The sequence below is a fragment of the Python bivittatus genome, unplaced genomic scaffold, assembly GCF_059951505.1.
Source record: "Python bivittatus isolate LINGU-HERP-01145 unplaced genomic scaffold, Pbiv_v1 ctg000020_np1212, whole genome shotgun sequence".
In the NCBI taxonomy this organism is placed as follows: Eukaryota; Metazoa; Chordata; class Lepidosauria; order Squamata; family Pythonidae; genus Python; species Python bivittatus.
In genome coordinates this window covers 91,750,861-91,766,494 of record NW_028277030.1, presented here as the reverse complement: position 1 = coordinate 91,766,494, position 15,634 = coordinate 91,750,861, and the positions used below count along the sequence as shown (strand labels likewise).

Genomic DNA, 15,634 nt, shown 5'->3' with positions numbered 1-15,634 from the left:
GTAATGAAATGTTAATCCCAAGAAGGTCCAAATTTACAAGAACTGGACGGTCAATCTAGCATTTATCTTTCTTTTTTTTACAACTGCAGGTCAAGGAATTCTTTCTTTCTCCCTAACTGCTTAGAACTGATTTGTAAATAGTCCCTCATCCCATTTGTGAGTCGTTCCTTGATTTTCACCTCAAAGTTATGAGTGAGCTCTGTCTGAGGCGATATCAAGTGATGCATTACTTGAAGCACATCATTTAATTTTGCACTTGCTATTGGTTAACATGCATGTATAAAGGAAGATAGTTCTGCCTGGGCAGTCTGGAACTGATTATAATCACAGAGAACAGCAACCACAGATAAGCCTGTTAAGTATATAACAATATGAGAACTATCCTACAGGTTAAGGCCCATCTTAGTCCAGCATTTTGTTTCTCATCGTGGCCAACCAGATGCCTGTGGGATGCTGGCAAGCAGGAGACAGAGTGGAGTGAAGGTAGAGAAATTCTACTTTCAGAAGTCCAGGGTTAAATGAAAATCAGCTGACCTGTAATCCAAGTAATGGGAGGATCAAACAAAAGCTGGGGAAAATCAAATGGTGAGGAGCTATGTACTCAGGCAGGAAGTCTCTCTCTTTTGCCTTTGTCCTTGGCATTTGTTATTCCCTTCTTCAAAGGTGGCTACAAGCCAGATAAGAGGAAAGTGCAGCCAGGAGCAGCTGGTCTGGAATCCAGAGCATTTGGATAGCAAGGTGAGGTCAGTGAAGCTAGTTGCAGAATAGATTCTGTGGAGTCCTTGGGGTTCTCCGAGCTTGGTTGTATTTTTACAAACATTTTGTTACCCAACTAGGTAACATCTTCAGTGCTAGCCTCTCTTCTATTGGAATAGATTCTGTTTTATGTTATGGGCTAAGATTGTGGCTGCTTTGCCCAGGCCTTTGGTGAGGGTGATTAACCCTCTCCCTTTTGGGTTGTGTGGGTCCATTTTTTGCCAACTTTGGCATCTTTTATTCTTGCTTATTCTTATTTGCTTTATTGTTTTCAATTTTTTTTTAACTTGTGATCTGCCCAGAGTTGGGAGTTGGGCAGTATACAAGTTTTAATAATAATAACGATAATAGTAATACGTGCTCTGCCTGTATGTGTGTGAGACCCTGGGCTGGAGGAAGCAGCTGGCTGAGATTAGATTCTCCAAAAAACTATTATTATTGTGGTCATGCAGTCAGCCAGTTGTTTAGACTGGATTGGCATTTTTATCCACCTATCGAATCCTTCCCAAGGACCTGGGATACGCAGATGTTGCTGTTTGAGGGTGTTAAATGTACTGTTGCAGAATGTAAGCTGTTCCAAGTAAAACTGCGTTTTGCAACTGACTGATGGTGATTTTGTCAATGCCAATGGTGTTCAAGTGGTGCTCCAGATGTTTGGAGATTGCGCCCAGGGCGCCTATTACTATTGATACTATCTTTGCTTTCTTTTGCCATAGTTGTTGTACTTCTATTTGCAGGTCTTTGTGTCTTGTGATGTTCTCCAGTTCTTTCTCTTCTATTCTGCTGTCTCCAGGTATTGCAATGTCCACTATCCAGACTTTTTTGTCTTTCTTAGTCTGGGGTGCTGTGTGGCAGGTGCTTGTCTGTTTGAATTCTAAGGTCCCAGAGCACTTTAACTCCTTCATTTTCTATTACTTTGGCTGTTTTGTGGTCCCACCAGTTCTTGCTGGCAGGCAAATAATATTTCTTGCAGATATTCCAATGCACCATTGTTGCTACTTTGTCATGCCATTGTTTGTAGTCAGTCTGTGCAATCCTCTTGCAGCAGCTAACTACTGCTGTGGTCCACTGTTTTTTCAGCTTCTTTGCAGAGGTGGCCTTTGTGTCTGTTGCTGTCTTCTCAATTCTGGCTTTGCATGCATTTGTTCTTAAGGCTTGGTCTTGTGCAGCCAGAATGAGCCCCTCTGTTTCTTTCTTCAACTTTCCTGCTCTTAGCCATTGCCAGGTCTTGTTGTTATCTGCTTTGCTTGCTAGTTTTTTTGTGTACTGACCATGTAATACTTTGCCTTGCCATGTCTCTTTTCTGTTCTTCATTTGGTCTTTCTTATAAGCCAGTTTGGTGTCTTTGGTATTCAGTAAGCCTTCATGGTGTACTAGGTTCAGTGCATCTTCTCCACTGTCTTTCAGATGTTCTTCCAAAGCCCTTTTTTCTTCTTTAGCTGTCTGATGTACTTGCAACATTCCATGCCCACCTATGCTCCTTGGTAAGTAGAGTCTGTCAACGTTGCTGCGTGGATGAAAGGCATGATTCATTGTCACTATTTTTCTGGTCTTCCTATTCAGGACTTCTAGTTCAGCTTGAGTCTAGTCCACTATTCCAGCTGTATGTCTAATAACTGGAATTGCCCAGGTGTTAATTGCCTTGATGGCATTTCCGCCACTGAGTTTGGTCTTTAAGATCTTCTTCACTCTTCTGATGTATTCACTCCTAACCTTCTTCTTGACTTCATGTTAACTTTTCCCATTCTATTACCATTGACAGCAACTGTGTCTTCCATTGTGCCATTGATCTTTGCACAAAGCTTCTGATGAACCAGTCAACATCTGTTATTTCTAGGCACTTGATTATCCAGTCATGTGGCAGGGAGTCAAATGCCTTCTTGTAATCAATCCAAGCTCCATTCAAGTTTGTCTTCCTTCTCTTGCAATTAAAAAAAAAAAATCATCTTGTCAATTAGGAGCTGATCTTTTGTTCCTCTGCTGTTTGGGTGGTTTCCTTTCTGCTCAGATGGAAAGAGCTTGTTTTCAACTAGGTGCTGTTGGACCGCATCAGCTATGATACCAGTTAGCAATTTGAAAGTTGTTGGCAAGCAGGTAATTGGCTTGCAGTTGCCTGTTGCTGCCCCTTTTGCTGGATCTTTCATTATCAGGAAGGTTTTGCCAGATGTCAACCAATCTTCAATGTCATCTCCTTGCAGTATATTGTTAAACTGCTTGGCAATGAGTGGGTGCAGAGCAGTCAGATGTTTCAACCAAAAACCATAGAGTTTATCTTCACCTAGTGCTGACCAATTCTTAATCTTCCTTGCCCTTTTATCCACCATTTCTGCTGTTGTTACAAGTTCTTTCATTTCAGCTTCTTTTTTATTCTTATCTACGTTCTTTATCCAAGCTGCATTCTTTTTGTATTTCTTTGGATTGTCCCATAGCTGTTCCCAGAACTGCAATGTTTCTTCTTTGTCAGATGTTGACTGGTTCATTGCAGTCTCTCCTTTGATGGATTGGTAGAAATTCAACTGAAATTGGAGATTCTGCCTGTAATGTGCAATTCAATCTTAGTATCTGTTGATCTTTTTGGCTACGGCTGTTACTTGCTGCTTTATTATTTTTAGTGCTTCCTTGATCTTCCTTGTTTCTAGGTGATATTTCTTGATCAGGTATTCTTTGGTCTTTTTGTTCGTCGGCTTCTTTTCTTTCATCTGTTCTAGCTTGCTTGCATCTGATCATAGTGTGCTGATCTTATGTTCCAACCTGATCTTCCATTTTGGTGATGCAGTGTTTGGCTTTTTTTCTTGTTTGTTGATTTTGCATCCAAGGTATTCAGTTATAACTGCAGCTATGCTGTACATCAGTTAGTTTGTTTCTTGCAGTGAGCTGGTGCTTATATTTGATATTACAGTATTGGCATCTTTTAATACTTGTGCTAGCTGTTTCTTCATAACAAGCTTCAATGTAGGCAACCTTATTATGTCATTTTTGTGCTGTTCTAGATGCTCAATTAATCTTTGTTTCAATTCCTCTTGTTTTTTAATTAGAAGTCTTCGTTCTTTCTGAGGAAAGGCAGAGGAAAGGGTGCCTGGTTTGGGAATGAGAGCAATTTAATAGTGATGTTGGTTTCCTCTACTACTGACTCTCACTGGATTGTCTCTACAGTCTGAGCTACTTCTGGCAAGACGTTGATTTCTTTGCCCTGGTTAGACCTTTGCAGTTCTTCCAAATTTACTTCTGTGAATACTTTATTTCATATTGTAAATCAACATTGATCTGTTAGCCTCCGTTCTGTTATTTCTGATTCTGGATGTTGTTCTTTCCAGAACTGGTTCATTCTTTTCAGATAACCTCTTCTCACTGGACTTGATTTGTAATAGCAAATTATTATTTCTTTGTTTTCAGTCTTCATATATTTGCAACGGGTAAGCATCTTTTCTTCCAGTGGTTCTGCAGCTGCTGGCCTTGGTTGCTCAGCCAACAGTCCTGAATCCTGTAGCCCACTTGTCACCAGATGTCCAGGAACTAGAACACCTAGCGTGGTCCTTGTTGACCTGGGCAATGACTGATCCAGTATGGGTTCTTGTAAATTATGTCTCACCACATTGTTTATGGGAGAGACACTCTTTGTCTGGCTCCTCTGATGAGACCTGTCCAGTATGGTTGAACCTCTGGCATAGCTTTCATCCTCTCATCCTCATCCATGCTGATGGTCTCCAAGGTCAATGCTGATGGTGGTGGTAGTGGTTGTTATTATTATTTGACTCCTGGCAACTGCCTGGACAAATCCCTGTAGTTTTCTTGGCAAGTTTTTTTTTGTAAATGGTTTATCATTGCCTGCTTCCCAGGGCTGAGAGAGAGTGACTGGCCCAAGGTCACTTAGCTGGCTTTGTACCTAAGATGGGACTAGAACTCAGAGTCTCCTGATTTCTAGCCTGATGGCTTAACATTACACCAAACTGGCTGTTCCAATTATTCATACCTTCTCCCTTTTCTTTTTTCTTTTCTTTTTTCTCTTCAACTTTCTTCTAGGTCTGTGATCTTGCTATAATAAAGATTTATATGCTCAGTGAACCAGTGGTGCTCATTCTGTGAAAGGCCAGACATATGCCTCCTCCACCATAGTGCGGCCCAATCTACCACAGCCCATACTTGTGTGTGTCCCATTACACAGAGACATCACTCATCTTCTACAGTTGTTCTTTGAGACTGGTTTTTGGAGACATGCTGTCCCCAGTTCCAATGTAACACAGTGAGTCTTCAAGACCAATCATCCTTGATAGACCTGTTTTCTATGGATTTACCTAGTTTCCTTTAATGCCATCCATATTAGTGACCATTCCATAAGTTAATTAATGTACCATGTAAAGAAGTGCTTCCTTAAGTGGTTTTCTGCTTGGTATGTATTTAAAGAAGTTCTTATTGTTCCATTTTATGTTTTTTTTACCACACATCCTCAAACTCTCTCTCTCTTTCTCTCTCTCCCTCCCTCCCTCTCCCTGCATTCCTTAATATTCCTGACATTTTTTCTCTGCTCCCTTTGGGTCTTTCACATCAGGACAGGCTTTCCATTTCCTCCAGGAAGCCTTCTAACTTTTATAGCTCCCTGGGGACTACTAGAAAGTTCTGCTTCCTGGAATTGGTTGATCCTTTCTCCTTCAAGAGAAGATACGCTCTTCTTTGATGCACATTTGAAAGTGATGATGACTGGATGGAGTAGAGGCCTGGTCAAATAGATATTAAAAATTAGTAGGGTATAATTGTTTTTTAATGGAAGTAACATCTAGTATTCTATCTCAATCACTGACTCAGCTTCCACTATATATAGAAAGCTGTGGGTTTTCTGCAAAGTAAATGCATATAAAGTATAATTAGTCCACTTGTTTGCTCATAGTTTGGAATCTCATAATTATCTGGTCTCTCCTGACCAAAAAGAAATGCTAAAATAAAAACAAACATATGGCTTTGCTGAGCTTGAAGGTACAATTAAGTTGCTGACAGTGGAGCAGAGGGGGAAACCAAAACATCTCCAAGTAAATGTGAAAAGTGGTTGTTGTGTTGCGATGTATTTATAATCTGTTGCTAGGAAAGAAAAAGTCCAGAATCTAGTTTAAATTTCTTTGTAGAACTTCTGAGTGTTAGAGCAGTCTCTAACATACTACAGCGTAATCTTGTTTTCTCATATAGATTTGTTTTCCCAATCTAGTACACATACTATATATGCAGCAGAAATAATGTGTATGTGTGTGCACATGTGTGCATCCATGTAACTTTACTAGAAGATTCAACAAATCCTGTAGGTATCTACGGAAGTTCAGTTGGATGCTGTGAGCAAGAAAACTTGTAAAGCAGTGCATACAGACCAAGAGATGGGATAAGTTAATCCATGTCTCATACTGTTTCGTGTGCAAATTGCCTAATGATATCCCCCTACTGTGAGAAGCCCACTTCATCTGTTCCTTAGTGCAGGTGAAAATGTATATTGGCATATCACGACTTGGGATGACAGGATGTCATTGGGCAATGCACAGAGTGCATCTTTTGCTTCAGTTGATCTACATGTCACCTCTTTCTTTAGAAGCAGCCTTGGTTAGCTATACATAGCAACATCCAGCAGAATTTATTCATTTGTATAATTATTGATGTAATTTGCTTATATTTCTAGGACAGGGTAGGTAATCTCTTTGTGGGTATCGATTTTTCTTTTTTAAAGCCATTGTTTTCCTCCTCTAAGGGCTGCAGAGTTATGGCAGTGATGTAGTAACTTCAGCAGAAGGAACAAAATGGCATTTTCAGCTCCCTCCCCTTTTTACATTTTTGCTGGGAGTTTTATTTTTCCTCAGTATAATCTATGAGTAAAATCTGTTAGAAATAAGCATTCTTATAGTCTTTCTCTGAAAAAAAGAAAAAATGAGTCAGTATAATTTTATAGATTGCTATCACATTTGGAAGGTGTGAATTTGGAAAGTTTCAGGGCCTGCAAAAAGAGCAGGAAGTGCTCCTTTTCCCATGGGCTTCTATTATAGGAGCTCATGGTAAGCACACAAGACCAGAGGGTCCCAGTGCTGAGTCTCTTTGCATTTATATTAGTAGCGAATGATTTTTCAGGGCCTGAGAGAGAGACCTAATTTTTAAGGGATGGGTCAGGGGCCATACTTCAAAAAGTGAGCGAGGTCAGGACAAAGGTGTGGAGCTGGGGCAACTAAATTTGTTCTAAATTAAATGTAATTCAAACTAAATCCAGTATAGTTAATCCTATTACTCTCTATATAACCAAGATTTTTTCCATTATGTCACATTAAAATTACAATTCAACTGCTACTTTTGCAGAGCTGTGGGACTGTTTCCCCCTAGTTCCTGTGTTGTTTTGGATAATGTATATAGATATTGGCATTGGCTTATATAACCTTTCAAATGAGATCAGTCTTTGTTTTTTGTGGCTCTGATCGGTTGTAATTATTTATAAACCAAGCTATATATTTTGCCTTTTACCAGAAGGCAAATATACTGATTATAAAAATATAATAACAACAAATCTAGCTCTGGGGATCTAAGATTATAAGGAACTGTTCAGAATATGAAGTCTTCTGGCTTCAGGCCAGTGATTGAGTTCCATGTAATGATGAATAGCCTATGGTGCTCCATGTGCAACTCAATCTGAATTTAAATAAAAATATATCTGGACAGTTCAGTGCACCCTTAAGCACTGCACTTTGGCACACAGATCTCAATTGCTGTTTTAGGACCCATGACTACATTCTAGCAATAGAACAAAGTTAGGTTTATATTGGGTCCCATGCAAGTGTTATTCATTTTACCTTATCACTGGTTCCCATGAAACAGGATTAATACAGATTTTCATAATTTTAGCTCTGTGTTTAGATGGAACTACATGTGGTCCTGTCCTCCTTAGCCATGAGGGTTTTCTCTTAAAACAATGACAAGTCATTTCTGCCTGAATGAGATCCTTTCCTTCTCTGTCCCATGCCTACTGAAAATTGCACTTCTGTTCTTCCACCCCATAGCCCAGACTAGGAAAGAAACAGTTAGTAGCTATTCCTTTCACCACCATCTTTCATGCAGGATAAACCCTAGCAGGGAATAGCTTTATTTCATTAAGGAAGCACTTGAGAAAACATAGCAGACTTCTATGTTAAGTGTAGATCTGTCAGCCTTGCAAGGTAGTCCAGGCAAGAAGCACACCCAGGAGTACTAGCTGTATCTTTATTGTAAGGTTACTTTAACAGAATCTTGCGAGTCTGAAAGTACATCTCTGCCCCCTCGAATTTGCAGTCCCAGAAACTAGGGAGAGTCGTTTGCCATGCCCCCATTCCTTCTGCGGGCTCAGCTGCCTCTTATCTGACTGTTGGCTAGTCTCTGGTTCTTCTTCCTGTATCCCAAGGTCATTCCCAGATACCATTACAACATCTCCCCCATTCTCAGTTTCAGTGGTTGTGTGCACTCCACATACATCCACCTTGATACCCTCCAAAAGTATGATTTTTTACTCCCAGAACCTTTAGTTGGGGAATTCTGGAAGTTGCTATCCACACTTCTAGAAGTACCCAGGTTGGCTGGATTTGTACAACAAATGAACTTCTAACCAGTCACATTTTAGTCTCCTATGCTGTGCAAATTCACCCATCAGCTTCAGGGCAATGCACAGAATAAGTTAATGTTTACTGCTTTATACAAATCAGAATCCTTTTTTAAAAGCATGTTTTGACTTAAAACAAAACACAAAAAAATCATGTTTGATCCACACCATGATTAATGCCCTGACCAACCTTATACTCCAACATTCCCTCAGGTCCTGTCTGCCAGATGTGTTGGCAAAAACCTGAATCCTGATAGCTCTTTTATGTCATGTGATCTAGAGGTGTGTCTTGTGCTTCTGTGTTTGATGATTAGATATAGGTTTATCCATGTTCATTATCTGGCTATTCCTTCTCCATGTTTAGCTTGGCTTGAAGGCACTTGTACAAATGCACCACAGTAAAGCAAGTCTGAGTCAGGGCAGTGTCTGGAAGAAGATGCTTGAATCTCTTGATATATATATAATTAAAAGGAAGAAAAAAGCTAATTTCTCCTAAAATGTTTTCACTCAGGAATCCTGGAATTATGCAGTTAGTTTTAAGATTTGTTCCATTTTTTTATTTGCAGCAGAGTGACTGGAACAGACATTGTAATGAGTTCTGTAATGTTTTAAAGCAATAAGATAAACAATGGCAATTTTGTTCAACTGGCTCTTAAAAAATGATAGAGATGCAGCATGCAAGGAGGAAACTTAAAGTTTTCCATTTAAAAAATTAATTTGTTTATTTATTTAAGAGATTTATAGCCTGCCCTTCCAAGGTGGGACACATTCAGGACAGTTTCTAATGTTTAAACTCTCCCAATATTATAATAAAACAATATTAAAGGAGTTATAAAAAGGTTATAAAAATGAAGACTGCTCAGCAGATTAAAAATATATCCAGTTCAGAATTCACCATGTGAGGCATCACCTGACCAGCAAAATTAAGAAACAACAAGAACAACAATAATAATAATTGCCAGAACAAAAGCTTTCACCAATCATCAGGAAACAACAGGACTGTGTAGAATTGCCACTGATGTTGGCACGCTGGATATTAATGTTGTTTTCTGCCAGATGCGTTTGACAAATGTTCCACCCTTCACTTCTACTGCTTTTCCTGCCATTCTTTTCAAGGTAAAAGTTAAGAGATTTGTGACATTTTATCTCATGATGTTTCTTTCCCCCATTAACAACTGTGGTGTGGGGAAAAAAGTAGACTATATCTCAGCAACAGCTGTATTTGCAGTAACAATGGTAGCTCCAGCTTTAGCCAAGAGTTTAACACTTTCCCTAGCATAATTATCCCATTTGAAGAAAATGATCCTTTCTCCAAAATATGATCATTATTGGCCTTCTCCTGTAGTCACGCTGGTGGGGGTGATAGGAGTTATAGTCCACTGTGGCAGGTTCAGGAAGGCTTGGCTGAATCTAGCTCAGCTAACACTGAATAGGAAGGGAATACATCTGTGGTGGTTCCCCTGTAGTAGGAATAAGGGAAAATACATTTTTTATGCTTAATGAAAAACTGAGTAATTAGTGTATATTTCAGACGCAATGCTCTATTTCTGCAGGATGCCTTAAGGTTTGCATAAGAAATAAACATTTATGTCTGTTTTTAAAGCTGCTTTACATTTGGTCTTTTATTGTAAGTATTAACATTCCGTGAATAGAAAGAAGGCAGTGAATCATACTTCATTTTTTATTCTATTAACATTGCAGGGCTGCCCATCCATAGGGAATGCTTTGCAGTTCAGACATTAAGACATCTTTCTCCTCCTTCCACACTATTATAAGTTGTATCTTTTGTTTTTATTTATTTGGAAATTAGAAATTATTAAGTCAAGGGTGGGCAACATGCAGTGGTACCTCTTTTTTTTTTTTTAATCCGCACTCAGTTGTTACCGACTCTGTGGTGACTGCTTTGGACGAGTCCTTGCAGTTTTCAAGGCAAGGTGTTTTTGGAAGTGGTTTGCCAGAGCCTCCTTCCTAGAGCAGAGCCCAGCTGGTGAGCGCAGGAGGCGGGGTTTCCGTTGCTTCGTGCCTTTTTGGGGGGGGCGAGCGCGGCTTCCGCGCTACCGGCAACTGCTCCCGACTCCTTTTGCAAGGTGCCGCCAGCATTTTCCCTCCCACCAGGGTGAGAGTACTCATTTATCTACTCAGGTAAGTTTTCAAACTGTTGGGTTGACAGGAGCTGGGGAGGAAGCAGGAGCTCACTCTGCTGCGTGAAGCTGGGCTCGAACCGCTGAAGTGTCGACCATTTCTGGCCAGCAACTTTCAGCGTCATTAAGCCGGTCAGGAGCCCTCAAAGTCCAAATCCCATCAGTTCTAGCCAGGAGGCCAATGATGAAAGAGAATGATCTATATAGTCTAACACTAAAAGGTTGCAAGAAAATGTGTACAAAGTCTCCTTAAGTACAGCTGAAAAGGACAATCTCTTTAAGTATAGTTGAAAAGAAGGCTGCTCAGCACAAAGAGGAATTGGACCCTCCAACTTGTGTGGAGGGAACTGATAGTTGTCCAGACACTTAACTGGCTTTTCTTTAATCTCATGTTGATTCCTTGCTTCCTCCCGTGTGATGCTCCTCCTGTGTTTCCCCTGACAGACAACAACAATGACCTTTGTTAACCCATCATAACCCCACAGTAGAAGATGCCAGAGTACCATAGTGTTGGTTATATTTACTTTCACTTTTAAATGTGGTGATAGTAGAAAGAACGAAGAGGAGGATGAGACAGAAAAAATTATCTTTCTCATGCCAGGAGATTAAGCCAGAATACTTCTTGTCTGCCTACATATTAAGTTTTAGTTTTTTCATCATAGGAGTGGATTGCTTTAGATATGTTGGTTTTCTGAGCTTGAGCAAGGATTGAGCAAGTTGAGCAAACTTACAGTGTGATGTTCTTAATTTTGCTAGAATCTTGAAGATAAATTTATTGGTGATTAATTTGCTTGATAACATTCAAACACTTCAAAATTAATTGATATCACTTGATGCAATGTGATTTGTGAAGTACAGGTAGTCCTTGCTTAATGACCACAATGGGGACCAGCAACTCCATTGCTAAGCGACAGTCATTAAGTGAGATATCACATGACCACACTGGACTTATGATGCCACTTTTTCCCATGGTCATTAAGTAAATCACTGCAGTCATTAAGCAAGATACCACATGACCAAGATTTGCAATTTTACTGCTGGCTTCTCCATTGACTGCTTGTTGGAAGCTGGCTGTGAAGCTCACAAATGATGATCACGTGACTGTGGGACACTATGACAGTCATAAATGCCCACTGATTGTGAAGTGCCTGAATCCTAATCACATAACTCCAGGGATGCTGCAACAGTTGTAAGTTCAAGGATCAGTTACTTTTTAAGCACCATCATAACTTTGAATAGTTGCTAAACAGGGAAGTCATTAAGCAAGGACTACCTGTACATTTCTATAGCAAATGTTAAGACTTGCAGAGTAAAAGGCTGGAGGTCCCAAACCTCCTCTCTCAGAAGTTCTCTGGGTCTTCACACCTGATGCCACCTCCTGCTTTGGACTTCTTGCTGCCACACTTGTCTTCCAGAGGGCATTTCACCTGGTACCCGCACCCTAATCCTAGTGTCTGGAAGAGATAGGGTTCCTGTTTCTTTCTAAATATTAAAAGTCAAAATGCAGAAAATTAAATAATAGAGACAGTGCCACTTCCTGGCCATGTAGCATATAGATGTGGTGACTAAAGGATTCAGCGCTTTCTTTCCTCACATCTTTCCTGGTAAGAAATAAAATAAAATGTTGTTATAAAGCAACAACAACAACAAAAAGATAAAATGTATCCCTGTTTTTTAACTGTAAGTATTAAAATGCAGATTTTCTGTGTGAAAGAAGATAATTACAGAGCTGCCCAGAATACAGCAGCTTGCAAATTAATTTTTTAAACATCTAGATGAAAATTCAATATTTTGGACACTTGGGGCTAAAAGAGAACAGCTCTCTGCCTGAAATAGTGCAGATGACAAAAAGACAGTTCAAAATATTACAAATCCCAAGAAACTTCTAAAGAAAGAAATGTAACTTCATGAACACAGGCTGAGATATGCATGAAGGTGGAAGTCACTCAGTGTTGTAACTTGTATAGAAGATAAAGAAAATAAAACTTAGCACAGAAGAGAAAACATAAATAAGCCTAATACATATTCAATATTTGCCTAGGATATAGAAAACAGCACAGAGCTGTTTCAGCAGGCTGACTTTTGTCTACCTTTTAGGCATGAATTACCAGAAGAGAAAATTGGCAGGAGTTTGTATTTACCTACAGAGCAATTTGGGAGATTTTTTTTTTTTTTTTAACTGATGTACCTGCCCTTCTTTTTCCTCTTCTTAACTGAATCGAGTTGCTAAATTGTCCTGGCTATGTTTCTTAGATAAGCATTTAGAGCAGTGTTTTTCAAATTTGGTAACTTTAAGATGTGTTCTACTAGCTAAAACAAGGTCCTTAGGTAGATTTTTGCTTATGTTGGTCAAAGACCATACTACATTTTACTCTTAGATTTGCTAGTCCTTAATAGGGCAAGCTCCTGCTATACAGATGTATTTTATATAAGTTTAGACATTATTAAATTCCATATAATTTTAGATATTATGATTACATTTTAGATGTCATCAAATTTTTGTAATTTTAGATGTTATTATATTTTAGGTAAATTTTAGATACTGCCTTACTTATATCTTACACATAGACTGCTTCGTCTGAATTCTACCTATGGTTTTGTGCCAGGTTGCTTTATGTATGTATCCTAAATATGTATTAAATGTTATCTAAGTTTTATAAGTGAACATAGGTCACTCATGAACAAACTTCTTGTACTGGTCTAAGACTGTAATAAACTCTATCTATATCTATCTATCTATCTATCTATCTATCTATCTATCTATCTATCTATCTATCTATCTATCTATCCATCCATCCATCCATCCATCCATCCATCCATCCATCCATCCATCCATCCATCCATCCATCCATCCATCCATCCATCCATCCATCCATCCATCCATCTATCTATCTATCTATCTATCTATCTATCTATCTATCTATCTATCTATCTATCTATCTATCCATCCATCCATCCATCCATCCATCCATCCATCCATCCATCCATCCATCCATCCATCCATCCATCCATCCATCCATCTATCTATCTATCTATCTAATATGTGTAGACTTCAGCTCCCAGAATTCCCCAACCAGCATGGGAATTCTGGGAGTTGAAGTCCACACATCTTAAAGTTGCCAAGTTTGAAAAACACTGATTTAGAACTTTATGTAGGAAATGTGTTATCAAAGGGCCCAGAATTATTTTTGTGGACAAAGTAATCCACAAAGTAATCCATGTGAGGTACTTACTGATGTTCTGTTTCAAAATGTAAGCATATTCCTCCCCGCTCTGAGGTTTATTGGTCTGGGGGACCTTTTGCACCGCAAAAAAATATGCATTGAAAGGAAGTAGGCTGAAGGAGCACCAAACATTAACTCTCACAAGAATATCATAAATAGCACGCAATTCCTTCTTAAGCAGTTTGAGTCCCTATATTCTCCAAGTGGCAAAAGGGTGAATGTTTCCACCCTTGCAGACCATGGGTTTCAAAGTCACTTCCAGACCAAGGCTATAAACTAGCCAGACTTCATAGTTGTTTTTGTTTAGCAGCAGTGCACCGTTTCTTACATAAGCGGCAAACACAAAAGTCAACCAAACAAGCCAAGTTCAGCTGGTCGCTCATTTATACACAGACTACCATGGAATGGCTAATTGCTTTTGACACCTACTACATTTTAATGCTTTTGGGAGACCATCATCTTTTGAAAGGAAACACAGGATGGAGCTGGGATGGGCAGAACCCTTTGATTAAGTGGAACATATATTAAAGCTTTAGGTCTGGATGTCTGGGCTTTGAGATAGTGTCTGAGATAGCAAGAAATGATTGATTCTTTTTTGTGTTCCAGCGGTTTACCTCTGCAAGCGAACAATGCAAAACAAAGCACGGCTTGAGCTAGCAGACTATGAAGCAGTAAGTACCTGGGCCCTTTCCTGGAACCAAGACTTGGAGATTGGGTTGTGAGACTTGGAAACTCTGCCAGAAACAAGAGCAAAAACCTTGAAACAATCCTGGTCTTGAAAAACAGATGTTTGGGTCTTTCACCTGCAGGCAGACATTGATACTGGAGTTTCAGGGTTTGAAAGGAACACATAAAAAAAAAAATGGCAGAGTCTGTGGTGTAACATTGTGTTACAAAGATTGAAGAGCACCATGGCAAAAGTAGAGATTATTTCACTCCAACTGCTGGAGAATTACAATCATTCCCATGAAGATCTCTAAAACATTTAGAAACATTGGTAATAACCAAGGGTTCCATGTGTACGTGTTACAGATACCCCCTTTGGTCTGTGTTGACCCTAACTCAGAAAGCTTTGTCAGAGAAAAGCTCACTTTGAATTCTCTACTTATATTGTTTAAAATGGAAAGTGACTGGGTTTTTTCCTTTCCACTGCAAGGATGTAGGTTGGGAAGAAAACAGTAGATAGAGTGTGTTTTTCTATCTCAGAAGAATGCATCTAGTGCTTAGAAACTTTATCTATAGCATGCTACTGTACCAATTTTAAGTAACCTACATTTAAAAAGAAATTTCTACCAGTGTACACAGCCATACACTAATATACTCTTTTCTAGCACTGGGCAAATGCTTGAACTTCAGACTAATTGTCAGTTCCATAGCCCAATTCCTTTTAGTTGCCACTAGCATAATTACCTAAATGTGACTTAATCTATGCCTGTCCAACTCAGGAGAATGTTGTCCTGTGTTTAGTGGAGGTTATTCCCCAGGATGTATCTATAAGATTGCAGCTAAAAGTTATCAAAATAAAATTTGCTTTTAGATTTATCACCCTCAAGAGACAAGATCCATTGGGTATCTACTCTGGCCCATGCTAAATATCTCTAGGACATCTTCTGCATGATCTATTTAGTTTTACAATTCTAAAAATGTAATGTTAATTTACATACAGTTTCAGGAGGGTCTACAAGGTATGGTCATCATGGCCACCATCTTGACTTTTTGGACCACACTTTGTGGACACCCCTGCACAGTTTATTCTTGAGAGGAAAAAAGGACATTGGTATGCTATGGTACTGGAGAAACACAGAATTGCTGAATCTTTCTTGGAAGTAGACCAGTATGTGAATACAACATTTATTTATTTACATAGCAGTTTTTAGAAATAGGGCTGACCTGTGGGAGAAAGCCACTGTTAACTTATAAATATTTGT

General features: G+C 39.2%; 1 protein-coding gene across 2 annotated transcripts in view; it reads left to right on the top strand.

Moving 5' to 3' along the window:
• The window catches only part of RGS7 (regulator of G protein signaling 7), a 177,506-nt gene that overhangs the window by 130,630 nt on the left and 31,242 nt on the right, over window positions 1–15,634 (top strand). For both annotated transcript variants that reach the window (XM_088143962.1, XM_088143954.1), the window contains exon 7: window positions 14,313–14,377. In XM_088143962.1, the coding sequence (XP_088000088.1) occupies window positions 14,313–14,377 (65 nt within the window). The remainder of the gene's footprint in view (window positions 1–14,312; window positions 14,378–15,634) is intronic.